Here is a 19,015-nt window from a genome sequence, read left to right as displayed (position 1 = left end):
GAATGCCTGTGAAACACCTAGAAGGGCCCAGTAGTGTAACAGCTGTTTAATGGCATTGTCTTAATATTACATTATTTTTACTGGCTGTATAATTGTTCCTGATGAGAACCATTTAAACAGTTTCATAAGGTGAATACTTCCAAATTGGGGTTTTAATGAAATATACTACTATAAGCATTGGAGTACATCTTTTTTGCTTGCATTGAATTACAGTATTTTTAAAAAAGATTTTTATTTATTTTAGAGAGAGAGAGAGACAGCACAAGTGGGAGAGGCAGAGGGAGAGAGAATCTCAAGCAGACTCCCCCCCCCCCCAAGTGTGGAGCCTCACACCGGGCTCAATCCAAGGACCCCGAGATCATGACCCAAGCCCAAACCAAGAATCGGACACTCAAACGACTGTGCCACCCAGGCGCCCTGAATTACAGTATATTAAGATAAAATGTATGTCATAGGCTATGAACATCGTTATGGCTTTTGCTTAGTTTTGCTTTCCAAAAGGATCATACCAGTTTCAGTACTAACATCAAGGAATTATTCAAACTTTGTTGACAGAATTTGGAAATCTTTTGCTACCTTAGTAGTCACAAAATGGTATTTCAAATTTAATTTACACTTTTTAAAAAAGATTATTTATTTATTTGACACAGAGAGAGAGAGTGAGCACAAGCAGGGGGAGCTGCAGGCAGAGGGAGAGGGAGAAGCAGGCTCCCTACAGAGAGAGAGAGAGGGTGAGGGGCCTCAATCCCAGGACCCTGGGATCACGACCCGAGCCGAAGGCAGACGCCCAACTGATTGAGCCACCCAGGCGCCCCTAACTTATACTTTTTGTGAACATATTTATTTATGTGCTTGTTATTTGCCTTTGTTTATTCATTATATAGTGATTGTATTTGAGCATATTGATGTATTACTATTCTAGGGACTGGGATTCTAGCAATAAATAGAACAGATAAAAATCTATGGGAATGATAGATACGGCTCTATTAAGAGTATAGTCTCTCAGGTACTATATAAAGCCAGCAAAAGCTTTTCAAACAACATAAGCAACCCTTGGGAGTATTTGGCCTTTGTGGGAGAATAAGTTGGTATAGCCAAGGGAACAATGAGCATGGTGCAATTTACTGCTCATTTATTTAATAATAATGAAACAATTTATTTACAGATTTGGAGTAAGAAAGTAAATTAGTACATAGTTTTAAAATCATTTTTATAGGGGTACCTGGCTGGCTCAGTTGGAAGAGTATGCGACTCTTGATCTCAGAGTTGTGAGTTTGTGCCCCACGCTGGGTGTAGAGATTACTTAAAAAATTTTTTTTTAAATAAAATATTTAAAAAATCATTTTTATAATTAAAAATAGACGTATATTTGTCATGGAGCAGAAAGAAAACTTTACATGAGTTTTTAAAGATAAAATAGTTTTTAAAGAAATTTCCAACACCTGTCCCCAATCATTTTTCCCTTGGTATTCAATCCCCTATACCTCAGTGGAAAAACCTGAGAAGATTTAACAGACTATCCCAAACCAACTCTTGAGGATTGAGAAGTGTGATAATGAGAACATCCCTTAGAGTGTTTTCAGTTTTGGGTGATTACAAATAAAGCCACTCTAAACATTTATTTTCCAAAGTGTCGGTTCCATTTGCATTTCTACCAGCAATGCATGAAAGTTGTATTTGCTCAGCATCTCCACCTTTACCAACACTTGTATAGTCAGTCTTTCCTCCCCACCTCATCCTAATAGCTGTGTGGTAGTATCTCACTGCGGTTTTGATTTGCATTTCTCTAATGATCAATGATGTGGAGCGTCTTTTCATGTGGCTTATTTGCCATTTGTCTATCTTTTTTGGTGAAGTATCTGCTCTAATCTTTTGCCCATTTTTTCATTGCTTTCCGCCCCCCTCATAGTTGTTTTGAAAGCTCTTTATAATACTCTGAATAAAGATTTTTCACTAAAAAAAAAAAAGCCCAGCTCTCAATTACATTCGAGTGTGTATTCAAATGACTATGAACCACTTTCATTGCACACTTTTTTTTTAAATGAGTGATTTAAATGAATTTGCAATGTGGCCTTTCTGAGGAATTACGTTTTTCTCTGTCTCTAAAATGAGGGGTATTTAGTTTACGGTCAAAATCTAAAATACCTGCCTTCAAGCTCTAAAAAAGTATTCTGTATAAGAAGCCTAATATATAGGAGAAACTCTGCTTTTTCCTGTTAGAATATAAATAAGTTGACTAATGTATGACCCAGGAGTAAATAAAAAATCAGTTTTCAAATGACATTACTTTCTCAATTAGGTTAAAAAAAAAGTGAATGAGCAACACAATAAGGAATGATATAAAAGGTGTTTTACCTTCCCAGAACCCAGATCTTGAGAAAAAGGAACTATAAAAAGGCGTTTTAAGTTTTCAAAGTAGCGCATGCAAGCTCCTCTTCAATTCACATTTGCACCTGCATCTCTGATTTGCAAAAACTGATGCGTAAAATTTCAAAATAGCAACATGTAAGTTTGTCATATTAAAATGTGGCTTAGTGCTCTATGCAGTGGAGCATGTTCCCTTGCAAATTTGGATCCTTTACCATTTCTAATTGTTACTGTAATCTACTTTAATGTTATTTGAGCCCAGCAGTTCCTAGTTTTACACTCGAAACTTCTAGAGTAGTTACAACTGCTGGAAGCTCCTTCCGTGCAAATTCTCCCCGCCTCCCGTCTCTCCTGCGAAGGAAGGTCACCTTCTATACTACCATACTGATTTATCTGGGCAAAATTGCCAGTCTGTCCCTGTCTTCCTGCATTGTTCTCCTGGATCGGGGTTCAATTATTTCCCGTAGAGCGAACTAAGGGATTAAGCACGGCGAAGACCGAAAGCAGACTTGGCTTATTTCCTTTTTCTGTGCCAAGCACTCCAGCTAAAAACATTTTTCACCTGTCACTCCTGCTCATTCTTGATATTCGGTTTCCTACCACAGTCTTCGCTACTCCAGTAGCTCTGATGCCTGGGCAAAAAATAGCTTACATTTTTGCTTAAACAATAACGGCCGCGCAAATTTTATGGTTAGATTTGTCTCAAGTCGGAAGACCGCGCCTCCTAACTAATGAGGCGGGATACACACGAGGAGTTAGGCGCGGAGGAGCTGTGGCCGAAAGGAGGCTGCAGCGACGTGCCTTGGCGAAGCCGCCCAACCCCCAAGGACCGTGTCCGCGAACCCCGGGAAGTTTGGACTCGCGCCGCAGCTTCCGGACCCGCCTCTAGGCGAGCGCCGGAACTCGCTTTCCCAGCAAGCCCCGCGCGGTGCGGCGCTCGGCGCGCTCCGGGTCCTGTCAAGGCAAGACCCGCGAGCCCGCCCTGCGGCCCCACCCCCTGACTCCCAGCTCCTTCCCCGACTCCCGCGAGTTCCAGTCCCGACTTCCAGCTCCCCAGCCCCGCCCTCAGTCGCGCGCGCTCTCCCCGCCCCGCCCCCGTCCCCCCGCGTGCGGCCGCTACAGCCAATGAGGTTCGGGGCCGCGTGCGCAGATTCAAACGGCGGCTCTTGAGGGAGGCTGGGCGCGAGATTCGGCGGTGTGGACAAAACCCTGCAGGAGGCTGCGAGCCCTGCAGAGCTGCTCGCTGCGGGGTGAGGGCGGGGGTCGACGCCCGCCGCGGAGCTGAGCTGGGACCACTGCGTAGAGACTGAGAGGCGGCGGGAGGGGCCGGCGGAGTGCGGGAGCGCGCCTGCTGACATGTTGGGGGCATCCCTGACCGGGCCGGGCCGGGGCTAGGAGCGGCACTGCGGGCCGGGGGCGGGTCGCGGTCCGCCCCTCCGTCCTGCCCTGCCGGGGACGTGCGTTCCACTCTCGGTCGCTCGGAGAGGGAGCGAGGGAAGCGGCTGGAGGGTCGGGGACAAGGAGCGTTCGCTTGAGGCTGGAGGAGGCTGAACTGCGTCCCCGCCCAGCCCGCGCCTATGCGGTACTTGAAGGATGGCGAAGAGGTCGCGCAGGTGGGTGACATCCCTTTCACTCAGGCCTGTTGGCAGTGTCTCGGCTCAGATTCTTTTCGCTTTCCCAATGCTTCCCCATCAGGCCCTACCCAGCTGGGGTAGAGGTTTTCCTTCCCGCTGCCCCACAGCCTTTTCAGCCCGGCTGGCCCGATCGCAGCCGTGACGTGTGGAGAGTGGGGGACCACTGTGTTTAAGGCGCAGAAAGTGAGTAACAAATGCCCAGATTGCTCTAAGGAGTTGATCCTCCCCACAACGCACGTCCAAACTTCAGTCTCTCACGGCCACTTCTTGGTCGGAGTTTCTTGCCAGGTAAGTCTGCGCTTTCAGGGAGTACCCTACGCACGTAATAGTGCTCATGTGCAGCCCGGACGACTTGAAAATAGTGTTCAGAGAGATTCCTTTTTTTCTGAATTATTGTATCAGTTAAAGTAGGAACTCTGATAAACCTGCTCTGGGGCCCCTCTGCCATCTTTGCTACCTTGACAGGTATGGAAAGCCCTTTGAGGAATAGCTGAGGAGAGAGGACCTTTTTGATGTTTTCTGTAATTACCATTCCCATGTTCACAGCTTTATGTATATATTTTCAGTATCTTCTGCTGGGAAGTTGCTACACTGTTACTACCAGTAGCTTGTTCTTAAAACACTGTTTGATTCACTGATATTTTTAGTGCCCGTGTTTGGCTCTGTCTGTAACTAAGTGTTGCCCAGAGAGGTAGGGCATAATTTTTGTTGGAAAACTTGCTAGGAAGAATTTACTCATCTAATTTTTATTTATACGTTACTATAGTAGCTACACCTAAATTGTACGTAGTAACCACTTAGATGACAAAAAACGAGGTTGTCTTTTGTCAGTAGTATTAAATAAACCTGAAAATCTGTTTGGCAGGATTTCCAAGTGGTTTTGTTTATCTAGGTTCACAGGCTCAAAGCCTTAACTAGAGATGTATTTCCTAAGTTGAAATTTAGTACTAGGATTCATTCTTTGCTGATTTGTTAAAAATTGGCAATAACTGCACACAATATTTGTTGCTTTATTATTAATCATCTGTATGTAAGGTATTTTTGCAGAAATCAGCATAAAATAAGTCCTTTTGAGACTTGTTTTGTGGCATCTACAGTGTAGGTAAACTCTTCAAGTGGAACAAATATACACATACACTCACATAAACCCAGCTCTCTAGAACAGGGTTTTCAACCTTGTCATTACTGATATATTGGGTTAGATAATTCTTTGTAGTTGGGGGCTGCCCTATGCTTTGTAGTATGTTCAACAGCATCCCTGGCCTCTGTCCAGTAGATGCCAGTAACATCATTTCCCTGAGTTGTGACAATCAAATGTTTCCAGACATTACCAAATGTGGTTGAGGCGGGACAGAATCACCCAGGTGAGAATCACTGCTCTAATTAACTTCCTAATCTTCAGAAAAGATAGATATTAGAAACTCCTATAGTTATAATTACTGAGGTACTGGTTTAGGTCTTTTCTTGTGGAGTTTTAAATATACAAAATTTTTAAAATAAAATAACTTCATTAAGCAAAGTGACGGGTGACTATGTCAACTCAAAAACAGAAGTTTGTTTATATTCATTGTGTGGCATTATCTACCTATCAGTACTGATGTTAATCTTATTTGAAAGAGTGTCTTAGCTAATGCTACCATCATTTTGTTATGGTTAGACATGGATGCTTGAATGTCAGAACCGTGTCTTCTAATTGATTTTGTCTGTTCATTTCATAGTTTTGGTATGTTTCATAATAATAGACTAAGAAAGGAGAAGTGATTTAATGACTAATTTGCCTGTGTACGTTACTTTCTTTTATTCACAATACTATGAGCATTGAAATCTAATTTTACTGTTCACTTTTGTTCCTTGTCAGCTGTATGAATTAAGGTATATTATAGAATAATTTAAAAAGTCATAAGGCCGGAGTATTTAAATGTGGTGGGGTGAAGCTATGCTCCCTATGGGAGTATAGAGGTAGAGGATGTGGTGAGAAATTATCATCTCTAAATGGTGTATTTCTTAGGATATTTCTATACTTAAAATGTGCTTCATGCTCTAAATTATATTTCTTGTATATGAAATATGTCTTATTTATCTTAGAAGATAATAGAATGTGAAATGTTTTGAAGAAGAAATTATTGGACAAAGTCTGGTCACATGCCTCTTGGCTAAATGTCTTAATAAATATGAACCTAATTTATAGTTGAGAAAGGAAATAATTTAGTCAATTTAAGATCTCTGCTATACAACTAAGTATTTGAGTGAAAACTACTATAGTTTGCTGCATACAAGTTTTGCATAAGACTATGGGCATAAATCCTGTAATATACTTTTTTCTGTATGATATGGAAAAAAAAGTTAAAAAACTGTTACCTCAGGTTGAAACAACTGGAGGATGTTGGCTCTTTTGATTTTTGTTTAAGATAGCTGTAGTATCTCTGATCTAGATTTACATAAAGGAAAAGGCTCATTTAGTGTTGTGACTTTAAATAGTTTTAGATCTCACTGGGGGTTTTAATGATATAATTTACAGGCAATACCAAAATTGGTATATGTTATTAACATGTATTTGATTTTTAAGCATATTTATGTATTGAGTAATTAATTTTAGTTTTTAAAAGCTAGATCTACCCTTAAAAATAAAAATTTAAAAATGTCATTTAGAAGCTAGCAGACCTATTTAAGTAGTAACAGATTCAGGTATTTACACTTGGAGACTGGTGACTGCACTAAACTAGAAAGGTAAAAGCAGCTTTTGCGTTGGAAAATGTTTTTCAGTGGGTTATGTGTGTGTATGGGAAGCAATTTTACTGTGTTATTTCCAGCAAAATGAGTGTTATGGGTGAAAGAATACTGAAAATGAGAACTCATTTTTTAATTAGCTTTGTCATTAACTAGCAATATTGTTTTAGAAAAGCCAGTAAACTCTATATCCCAGTTTTTAAGTCTGTTAATCTAGGGATTTGGATTTTAGGATCTGCAAGGTAACTTCTAGATTTAATATATATCCTGTTTTGAACCCCTTTGTAATCATCTTTGCTCATTTAAAAATATACACACTAATGGAATAAAATAGAAAAGTTCAGTCATTATTTTTATTAGTAGGTACGTAGAATTTCTTTCAGTATTGCTATTAATACTGGTCAAATGAAGTCAAATTTGTCTTACCATGATGATGCTAGTTTGCAGTCCAGGTTTGGAAATAAAATATTCATGTATGCAGTACATAATATTAACCACCGGGTGGCCTGATTTCACTTTTTTAAATCAACCTGGTAAATTTTCATACCTTGAATTCAATTGGACTTAAAAAAAAATGTACAATTACTCTTGTCAAGACAGTTTAAAATAAAGATGTAATTTTGGATTTTGATAAAAATTTCAGATTTGATGCAGTTTGTGCCTTAAAATACGATCAAGTTGAAGTGATTTTATTAGAGCAAATTTGATAGAACTATTGATATTTCTTTAATTTTGAAACAGTGATTCTTTTCAAATAAAAGCAAATCCTAAAAAATTCTCAGATTCTTCCTTTCAATAACTCATTTTACTCTTTTTAGGTGGAATAATTAATATCCTTTAAAATTGAACTTCTCCCTAAATGTTTTATCTTAATATAGTCAAGTATGAATAGTTTGTGTATTATTTCACAGGGTAAGTTATGACTGTACCATCCTATTAACTTACACCCAGTGTAAAGTTTCTCTTAACCATTTTCCTGGCCTAATGAGTCATAGTGTGTGTGTGTGTGTGTGTGTGTGTGTGTGTGTACGCGCTTCATTTTGCTGTTTCATAATCACCCTAATCACTTTGTTCATTCATAATCTAAAAAAACACTTTTCATTTGAATGTAGTGCTTAGTTTATATATTAGGCAGTTATAGAATAAATATTTTCTTTGACTTAAAAAATAAAACTGGCAGAGTAATTCTGGTTACCAAGTCCTGGATGAAGATTCAGAAACCAAATTCCTTTTCTATTTTTGCTTTGTGACTGGAGAAATAATCTCACCTATTTTTGCTGTCTTCTAGATCAGTCATCGTAGGCTAAAAATGACTTATTTATGTAGTAAGGAGCTGATTTATTTAGTTATTATATATTATCATCATTGCTATAATATAAAAATGCTAAAAGATGATATTAAAAGGCAGAAAAATAGAACAGATTTGTTTTGGTGGTGAAAGTGGAATATTGGTGAGATTATCTGTGGGGTTTTATCCCTTCTCTTTCTTCTTAGCAAATTGTACACATTCTCAGGCATCTTTCTATTGTAGATAATGATATTGATAATTTTCTAGGATCTTATTCTGTCACACTTATTTAAAAGTTACATCATTCTTTCAACAATTACTTAACCAAGTATGCTAAAACTAAGAAGTAGCTAGGTGGATAGACTCCAGGAAAGTCCCAGTGGTGGAGAGCTGATTCTAAGAATTCTACTTTAATCTTCCCTCATACTCACCCACTCAAAAAACCCAGCTTCCTGAACATTGACTGGGGTGTATAACTCTCTGAAACTGATGACCATGCTGATGCAAAACAGAGAATGAAACCTCATGTAGAAATAGAAATTTCTCACAAATCAAGCATGTGGTTAAAAAATAAGGCCGAATTTTAAAGTTGAACAAGTTTTCAGGAAAATTACTCCTTGGAAACTAGTCTTTTGACCAAAGTAACATCTTTGGATTCATGTCCTTAACTTTTAAAATAATTTGATAAGAACCTACAGTGAATTTTGTACAGATTAGATGTGATGTAGATTTTTTTTTGAACACTCAAGATTTATATAGTCAAGTCCCCAAATTAAACATTGTTTTGATCTAGAAATAACCTAATTTTTAAAAGCCGTCTCAAATATGCTATTTGAAAGCTGTTGGGATCTGAGGGGAGGGAGAAAGAGGGGAGCCTGTGAAAAGCACAACTGAGGGCTGTTTGGGATGGCAGGAAGTGGTAATGTTGCTGGGGACAGTTCTAGGAAAGGTTAAGCAATATTAGTAGACACCCCAAAGAACCCGTTCTGCACTGAATATTTTGTTTGTTTCAGCAGGTTATGCTTCTTAAAATTCTACCATTTGGAGGTGCATTTGGATTTTGAAAGTCCTTTTTAATAAATGGGAATGCCTCCCTTCTAGAGGTATTTTCATCTGTTAAAAAAACGTTTTCTCTCTCATACCCACTTGAGATCAGCTATATTGAGGGAGGTGGAAGTTTTCATTGGGTTGGAAGAGGGTGAGGTAATTTTGGAATACAGAGTACTTGGAGGAGGTAAAAGAGTAAGGAAGAAGATCATTCACTGATCATTAATTTTACAAATATTACAGGTACTGTGCTTGGTGCCGATAGGTGAATGTACCAGATATGGTCTTTGCATTCCTGAACTTACTACTTGTTTGGGAAGGTTGGCATATGTGATAAGCATTAAAAAGGAAAGGTAGATGCCACGAGCACATACAAGTTGAACAGAAAGCCTCAATATGGTATTTTTTCTGATTTGGTAGCCTTCTTAGAAATTTATTAAGTCATTGGATCCTGAACCATCTCCATTTTAACTATTTAATCTTGGCTAATCAGGTGGATATTTCTGATAGCTGAAGATGGCAGCAAATAACAGGTATTTCTTTATTTAAACTTGTGTATTTTCAGATTAGTTCAACAAAACAAGCATAGGACTGGCAGATTATTGTTACAAATAGATACTGGCTTTAGGGAGAGAGCATTGGAGTGTTGAAATGCATTGAGCTGAAGGAGATATAGGTAGGAGAGTTGGGGATCTTAGTGTGTTGCTTGGTTAGATATGAAGAACTTTGGTCCTGTGGCGGGTGCGGGGGGGGGCCAGGCTTGCTCAGTTGGTAGAACATGTGACTCTTGATCTCAGGGTTACGAGTTCAACTCCCATATTGGGCATGGAGCCTTCTTAAAAAAAAAGTAATAATTGGTCCTATAGGATTGACAAATCAAGGGAAATCAGAAGTTCCTGCAAAGGATCTATAGACAGTACATATTAAATCTGGGCCTTCATGTTTCAGTTTTGTAATAATTAAACTATATGTAGATATTGGGAACTACCCACATGTTCTTAAATATATTACATTAAAGTTAAATCATCAAACTTTAGCTGTTTGAAATCAGAGTGGATTTTTGGAAAAGAGTTGAATCTAGTAAAGCAGAAATAATCTTGAATATTGTTGGGCAGTCAGCCTATGCACGTAATACCAATATTGAGCTACCCTTCTGTGCCATGTGCTGTATGAGGTGTTTTATATGTTTTTTCATTTAATTTTATCCTTAAACACTATAAAGTGGGTGGTATTACACTTATTACCCTTATTTCGCAAACAGGGAAACTAAAGCCCTAAGAGGTTAATATGTCCATGGATGCAAGTAGTTAAGTTATAACTAGAACCTTGTTCTGATTTCAAAATGTACTTCAGGTTTGTCTTTGGTATCTTCCAGCTTCTTGATATCCTCTTCCCTATTTTTCTAGTATGTGGTAGTATACTGGTTAAATAGTGAATTTTGGAGTTCAGTCATGCTACATTTGGCATAATTGTAGGCAAGAAGTTACTTTTCTAAGTCAAAGTCTCCCTTTTCTGTAAAGTGGGAATAGTAATATTTCCCTCTTGGGGTTGTTGTGGAGTTTTAAGACAGAAATTTCAGAGACTACCTAATGTCTGGTACTTAGAAAGTTTAAATAAATATTAGCTCTTTTTATTTTCAGGTGCTCATGACTGTATTCAGTCCTTTAACTACTCAAAATCCTCTAATTCAGTTTATCATAAAGACCTGCCCTCTTCTCTGAGACTTCATGTTCTCATGGCTTTAATTGTTTTCTGTATGCTGGTGATTGCCAAAACTGTGTGTCTACCCTAGCCCTCTTATCTTCCAAGATCTGCTCTGCCCAATAGAATAGCCCATCCCCACATGTTGCTACTGAGCTCTTGAAATGTGGTTAGTCTGAATTGCAATGTACTCTAACTATAAAATACACACTAGATTTTGAAGACTTTAGTAAGTAAAAAAGGAAAGTAAACTAGTACATGATTATGTTGAGTATGTGTTGAAGTGGTAATTTTTTAATATATTGGGTTAAATAATTAACATTATTTTGACCTGTTTCTATTTTTTAAATGTGGCTACTAGGAAATTACATATGTGGCTGTGTTATATTTCTATCGGACAGTGCTGTTCAAGATATATTCACTTGTATATTTCTCAAGTGCCTTGAAACAAGCTAGTCCAAAACTGCCTACTCTCCCCATTCTCTCCTCCCTCTCAAAGGTCTGTTTTTCCTTCTATTCTTTATCTCAGCAGATAGCTCTGTTTATGCTCCCAAAGTCAGAAGTTTTGGAGGCATCTTTGATTCCTTGCAAAATCCTCTTGTTTCTACCTTTTTATTATTTATTTATTTATTTATTTATTTATTTATTTATTTATTTATTTATTTTAAAGATTTTATTTATTTATTTGACAGAGAGACAGCCAGCGAGAGAGGGAACACAAGCAGGGGGAGTGGGAGAGGAAGAAGCAGGCTCCTAGCGGAGGAGCCTGATGTGGGGCTCCATCCCAGAGCACCGGGATCACGCCCTGAGCCGAAGGCAGAAGCTTAACGACTGCACCACCCAGGCGCCCCTCCACCTTTTTAATATCTCTGTTTCAACATGCTTCTTTCCTTTGCCACTATTATTACCTTAGTTGGTTTATTCTTTTATGGTTTTTTGATTTTTGTTACATTTAGATCTCTTCTACTTTAAGGATATAGAAAGATGGAATTCTGTCCTATTTTTTAAATAGTACTATTACAGTTTCAGTTTTTAAAATGTAAAATAGTTGCTTTATCTGAAGTTTTTTATTTTAAAGTAGGACTCAAGCTTTATTTTTAAAAATCGCTACCCTGTGTCTTACCATTTATTGAAAAGTCCTTTTTTACCCCACTGATTTAGTATGTTACTGTTACAATTTGCCACATTCCCATTTGGGTTTGATTTTTTTTCTTTCTTTTTTTTTTTTTTTTTAAAGATTTTATTTATTTATTCGACAGAGATAGAGACAGCCAGCGAGAGAGGGAACACAAGCAGGGGGAGGGGGAGAGGAAGAAGCAGGCTCCTAGCGGAGGAGCCCGACGTGGGGCTCGATCCCATAACGCCGGGATCATGCCCTGAGCCAAAGGCAGACGCTCAACCGCTGTGCCACCCAGGTGCCCCTGATTTTTTTTTTCTGAATGTTCTGTTCTCATCCATTGACCTGTGTATCTGTTCATATGCCAGTACTATTCTGTTTTGTTTCTCTACAGTATGTTTTCATACTGGGTAGTCCTAATTGTTTATTTTTCCGTATGAACTATAGAATCAGCATATCTAAGTCACCCTGAAAATCTTTTTTTTTTTTTTAATTTTATTTATTTATTTGACAGAGAGGCGGGGAGAGAGGAAGAGCACACAAGCAGGGGTAGTGGCAGGCAGAGGGAGAGGGCAAAGCAGGCTCCCTGCTGAACAGGGAGCCCGATGCTGGGCTGGATACCAGGACCCTGGATCATGACCTGAGCCGAAGGCAGATGCTTAACTGACTGAGCCACCCAGTCTCCCCTCCCTCTGAAAATCTAATGGTATTTTTATTCATTAAATTTATGAATTAGGGGCACGTGGGTGGCTCAGTCAGTTAAGTGTTCCACTCTTGATCTCAGCTCAGGTCTTGATCCCACGGACATGAGTTTGAATTCTGCATTGGACTCCACATTGGGTGTGGAACCTACTTTAAAAAAATTAAAAAATTATGAATAAATTTAGGGAGAATGAACATCTGTAATATTGTTTTCCTATCCAGGAATGAATGGGGTCTGAATGTTTTTCCATTTGTTCAAGTCTAATGTATCTTACAATAGTGTTTCATTGTTTACCTTGATCTTTTATATTCAGATTATTTTTACATATTTTAATTTTGTTGTTGTTGGTAATGCTGATGAATCATTTCTTCCATTGTTTCTTTTAACTGGATGTGACTGTGTTTTGTATTTTACCGTTAACATTGTCAGGCTCTAATAATTTCTTACTTGGGTTATTGTAAAAGATTAGTAATTGATCTTCCTTCCTACATTTCTCCACATTCCTGCCAGTGATTTTTCTGAAACACGAGATATTTGTCTTTCCCTTAGTTAAAATCCTTTAACTCTTTAGGATAAAGGTCAAATAAAGAATAAAAGTCAAACTCTTTAGCATGACATAGAGGTTATCACTTGACCCCTGGTGGCATATCATTTCTCTGGTGTCAATAAGAATGATAGCTATTCTCAATTGTATGACTCTTAATTTTTTGTATTTTGAATAATCTAATTGGATGTATGTCTGTTAGTCTGAGTGGCTTCTTCAGTCATACCTGTACACAGTTTCAAAGATTGAATTCACAAATTTACATAAAATTCTTGATTTCACAATTGTGGGGTTTTTTTTTTTTTTTTTTTAGCGAGGATGAGGATGATGACCTTCAGTATGCTGATCATGATTATGAAGTACCGCAACAAAAAGGATTGAAAAAACTCTGGAACAGAGTAAAATGGACAAGAGATGAGGTAATTATGTGATAAGGTTTACTAACTTCATACTTGCATTTACTTGTTAATAAGAATATTTAATAAAGATATTGAAAAGCAAAACATGAGAAAAGTTATTCATCAACTAATGTGCACATATTTTTCTTCCACCCAGAGGTGTGAATAGCGGTGTGATGTTGAGACTGACAGAAACAGTAGAGTAAATGGGAGAGCTTGTATTATAGTGGCTGGTCCTTCTACAGATGGCTGTCAGATATGACATGAAAGAATTGGAGAGTTATTTATATTTAGGAATAGAGGAATAGGTGGGGGAAGAAAGCTTTCTAATTTTCATTCCTGTTTTAATAGGATGATAAGTTAAAGAAGTTGGTTGAACAACATGGAACTGATGATTGGACTCTAATTGCTAGTCATCTTCAAGTAAGTGAACTATTATATTTCTAACATAGATGATAAAGGTCATTGGATTAAATTTGTTGTTTTTCAAAAATGTGTCTTCGTTACTTTAGACTTAGGTTTCTGTTCTAAAAAACATCTCTGTTGTTCTGATCTTTCTGTAGTGGCCAAAGGTCAGAAAGTCTGATTTTCTAATAATTAGTTTATACAGGGGCCTAAAAAGATTACTAATCTAAAATGAAAATGATGCTAAGTTTAGTTAGGGTTTTATAAATATTTGTTGATAAATGTTAAAAACATTTGAAAGGAGTTAAATACATTGATATCTTTTGGCAGCTGATCAATAAAATCAGAAAAAGATCTTTTGAAAAGTTTGTCATCTAATGTTTGCATTTTAAGGTGTTATTGATTTTTAAAGGAATTATACTTAATTGTTCATCATACTATTCACATACTATTCATTAGTATGTAATTTTATAATTTACAAAGTGTTTTTGTGTATGTTCTTTTGTTCCTTACTACATTAAAGGTAGCAAGACAAAATATTCATATTGGAATTTCTGTTTTGACTCTGATGGGTTTCAGAAACCAGGTTACCTATGCTCTTTCTATATTGTTATGATGCTTTTCGACATAACCTGAAAATTGAGACCAGATAATGGAAAGAGCATAAGGTTTGGATTCAGTCTAAATTATATTCAACTGTCAGCTCTATTAGCTGTTTGGTCTTAGAAAAATTACTTAATCTCTTTGATTTTCAGCTTCCTTATCTATAACATGTAAGTAATAGTACTGTTTTTGTAGTATTATTGTGAGAATTAGAAATAACATATACAGGATTTTGGCACATTTCCTGACATTTAGCAGGTATTCAATAAATGGAAGCTAAATTAGAAAAGTTATTTATATTAGCTTTCTCAGTTTAACTTCAATGATCTAGTCGCAAATGAAGGGAACAGAGAAATGCTACAAGGACATACAGGAACTGCCTGATTATTTTGAAGAAAATGAAAGCCTTAAAATGGATCAGTGTTGATGTTTAGAAGCCATAAATGAAGAAAATCAGCTTAAATAAACATAATTTGAAGTCCATCAGGCACAGAGACAGCCATTGGTATACAGCATTATCCATAATCCTGTATATGAACTAATATTTTTGTAAACTCTGAATCAGTCATGAAGTTAAGTGTTTTGTTATTATTATATATTATTATTATATGTAAGAGTTACTAGGTCATGAATTGACTAAGGCTTCATTTGTTAATGATTTTTGGAATTGGAGATGTTTCTATCATTAGGTTTTCTTATCCTGGTAAATTCATTTTCCTTTTAAGCTTCAACACTTAAATAATTTAACTGATATGTAATGCACATCTTTCATATAGATGTATTTAGTTTTTTCTTGATAACTTGGAGGTCATCATTTATAAAAATCCTATAAATACTGTGCAGTGGTCTAGGACTGCCTTTAGGGGTTTTTAAATTGTATAAAGTTAGATTAAGTACTGGTGTATTATATGAATTTAGATTGCTATGCTATTTGAGTTCACATGTCTGCTTTGTTTAGTTTTCTGTTTACTCCCTTTTATTCCTCAATCTTAGCTACATTTCTTTATGACAGTATCTGTGTTAAATAGCTTTGCATCTTGCAATGTTATAAGGCACACTGTAAAGATACATACTTATAAATTAAAATAATATATGTAGTCTAAGCTCTGCCAAAGGCTTTAATTTAAAAAGGAATCGAGACACAGGCATGTAAGGTAAATATTACAGTTTAAGGTGGGTTTTTTTTTGTGTGTTTTTTTTTTTTTAATTTGAGAGTGAGAGCAGGCACGAGTTGGAGAGAGGGCCAGAGGGAGAGGGAAAAGCAGGCTCCTTGCTGAGCAGGGAGCCCTAGGACAGGGGCTGATCCCAGCACTCTGAGACCACTACCTGAGCCAAGGGTAGATGCTTAACTTGACTGAGCCACAGAGGTGCCCCAATAAATATTACAGTTTAAAGAATTTTTTTTAAGATTTTATTTTTTTGAGACAGAGCACAGAGGGAGAGTGCACGCAGGTAATGGCATTCAGCCTCAGGGCTACGTGAGGAGCTGGGAGAGATCTCTAGTGAGTGAGTCCAGGATAAGAGCCCAAAAGAGGGGTGAAGGGAGAAGGCACTCCAGAGGGACTCCAAAAGCCACTTCTGACATGTTTGCCCATGGCCAGCCTGTTTGAATCCACCTTCCCACCTAACCCCACATTTCTATTTTTTTTTTAAAGATTTTGTTTATTTATTTAAGAGAGAGGGAGAGAACAAGCAGGGGGAGGGGCAGAGGGAGAGGGAGAAACAGAAGAAGACTCCCCGATGAACAGGGAGCCCAATGTGAGGCTTGATCCCAGGACCCTGGGATTATGACCTGAGCCGAAGGCAGATGCTTAACCGACTGAGTCACCCAGCACCCCCAGGTTAAAGAATGTTATTGAATACATTATTCTTGAAGACTTTCTTTTTGAGTTTAGGTTGACTTGCTTCCTGGAAGACAATTGTTCAATAATAAAATCATTAATTCTTTCAGAATCGTTCGGATTTTCAGTGCCAGCATCGATGGCAGAAAGTTTTAAATCCAGAACTGATAAAGGGTCCCTGGACTAAAGAAGAAGATCAGAGGGTAACGTGTTCATATTCTTTATTCTGACTATGTAGGTGGACTGGTTTTTTTTCTTCCTAATGTATTGTTTTGTCACAAAGAATATGTTTAAGTCACGTTGATTTTGTCCTTTGGGTGCTGCTTTTAGCAGAATTGAAAGTTGAGTGTCTTGAAATGTAGTTTTTCTGAATTGAGTCAAATCAAGTCTAAATATATATAGCTTTTTCTTTCTGAGAGTTTGGTTTACAGAAGGAAAAATGCCATCAGCTTAGTCATCTTATTTAGAGCTTAAGTTAGCAACATTTAGGGGATAGCTTCTTGTTGAAAATTGAGTTAACATTTTAAAAACAATTTAATTTTTATTTTTATTTTATCTGATAACATGATGTGTAAGAAAGTCATTCTTAACCATCCCTCTTGACCTATAATGAGCCCTAAAATTAGATAGATACCAGAGCATCGTGTTTCTAAAGGATTGGATAATTTAAAAGCTAAGGTAATTCTTTGTGTTATTAAAGTCTGAGGAGAATAGGAATATTGCTGCCCTCCACTAGGAATTGCCCTTTATTTCATGTTCTTTATGGCAGAAACGTTAATGTAGCTGGGGAATTAGAGCATGTTTCTTCCCATGCCAAAAAAAAAAAAAAAAAAAAAAAAAAAGTTCACTAGGCTCAGAACTGATCTGGTTTACCTGATGACCAGTGATAGGTTTTAATGTGAGAAAGGAAGAAATGAGAAAATAAATTTGTAGATCTTTCCTGCTTTCAAACTGATTTATTTGGCTTTCAGCTGAAGCTTTTTTTTTTAAAGGATACAAGAGTAGAAAATCTCTAAGTCTCAATATCTTTACTGTTATTTTAAATTAATTTTCAACGAAAACAATTTAATTTACAATTCACTTTAATTAGCACCTTGTATTTTAGATAAGTTTGTACTTTTGTACTTGGCAAATGATGAATGAGTACTAGTAAAATTGTTGTGGTTTGGATTTAATGCATTAAAAATAGTATTCTTGAGTTATGTTTTAAAATTCTGTCAAGGTAATGCTTTTTTTAATTGAGGTATAATTGACATGTAACACTATTAGTTTCAGGTGTACCACATAATGACTTGCTATTTGTATATATTGCTAAATGATCACAATGAGTCTGGTTAACATCTGTCACCATATATAGGTGCAAAAACTTTTTTTTCCTGTGATGAGAATTTTTAAGATCTCTCTAGCAGCTTTCAGATGTGCATTACAGTATTGTCAACTATAGTCGCCATGTTGTACATTACATCCCCATGAGTTACTTATTTTTAAAAAGATAATGCTTTTTTAAACTTTGTTTTTCTGTTTCTTAGGTTATTGAATTAGTTCAGAAATATGGGCCAAAAAGATGGTCTTTAATTGCAAAACATTTGAAAGGAAGAATAGGCAAGCAGTGTAGAGAAAGATGGCATAATCATCTGAATCCTGAGGTAAAGAAATCTTCCTGGACAGAAGAGGAGGACAGGATCATCTATGAAGCACATAAGCGGTTGGGAAATCGTTGGGCAGAAATTGCCAAACTACTTCCTGGAAGGTGCCTATATAAACATATATACATTTTCCTGTACTTAAACTTGATCTTTATGAAGTTGCTATTAAATATGTTTGCAAGTATCCCCATGATTTCTATTTATAATTGAAATTTAGACAGACAATCCTTTGGGCCTATTTGTAATAAATTTTGTGTAAGGGATAGAATTACTTTTTAATGAAATATTTTATAGCAGTAATTTGTGCAGTAAAATGATAGGCCTTTAGATTACGTGAATGGTTAATATACTCCCCAGATTGTTTACATGTCAATGCCAGTCAGACAGACCTTCTTTGTACAAACCTGGTTGGAATGGAATCAAAATTGAAGAGATTTCTTTCATCTTGGATTCTATCCACAAGACCAGAGAATAGCAAATACATTGGCTGAAATAAACTACGGAAGTTCATTAGAGAAAATTCAGTTCTTAATTATGGTATGATTCAAATCATGGGAGTAGTGTATATATCCAGGTGGCTAAAATACAGAATTTCCCTCAGGGGAAGTGTTATGCTCCTGCATACTATAAGTATACTATACCTTGCACTGGTTCAAATGTTTCCTGATTGTAGTACAGTAGACCAGCAACCTTGGGAAAATCCATACCTCACTCAGAAGGTATGCATGTTTTTTTATTTCTGTAGTCTCTGTATGGTATTTCATAGTTTATAAAATGCTTTTACCTATATACTTAATTTTCATATACTAATGAAATATGCAAAGCAAACAATGCTATCTTTTTTTATAAAGGTAAGGAAGTTAAAGCTTTGTGTTTTTTTATGCAGGTTACTGAACCAGGTTTAGGAACTTCTCATGTTTTAGGTCTTTTATATATCTTTTTACTGTCCATTGAAGCTAGCCTTAATATAAAGTGCTGTAACATTTTATGTAGG

The 19,015-nt window shown here is 36.9% G+C and overlaps 1 protein-coding gene across 2 annotated transcripts in view; it reads left to right on the top strand.

Annotated features, from left to right (window-relative positions):
• Positions 1–3,538: 3,538 nt before the first annotated feature.
• Positions 3,539–19,015, top strand: part of MYBL1 (MYB proto-oncogene like 1) — a 38,223-nt gene continuing 22,746 nt past the window's right edge. For both annotated transcript variants that reach the window (XM_026516402.4, XM_026516401.4), the window contains exons 1-5: positions 3,539–3,980; positions 13,442–13,547; positions 13,878–13,949; positions 16,486–16,578; positions 17,905–18,125. In XM_026516402.4, the coding sequence (XP_026372187.1) occupies positions 3,961–3,980; positions 13,442–13,547; positions 13,878–13,949; positions 16,486–16,578; positions 17,905–18,125 (512 nt within the window). In that variant the 5' untranslated portion in view covers positions 3,539–3,960. The remainder of the gene's footprint in view (positions 3,981–13,441; positions 13,548–13,877; positions 13,950–16,485; positions 16,579–17,904; positions 18,126–19,015) is intronic.

The sequence above is a fragment of the Ursus arctos genome, unplaced genomic scaffold (genome assembly GCF_023065955.2).
Source record: "Ursus arctos isolate Adak ecotype North America unplaced genomic scaffold, UrsArc2.0 scaffold_6, whole genome shotgun sequence".
NCBI lineage: Eukaryota > Metazoa > Chordata > Mammalia > Carnivora > Ursidae > Ursus > Ursus arctos.
Note: the sequence above shows the minus strand (reverse complement) of the source record. Positions and strands in the feature narration are given on the sequence as shown.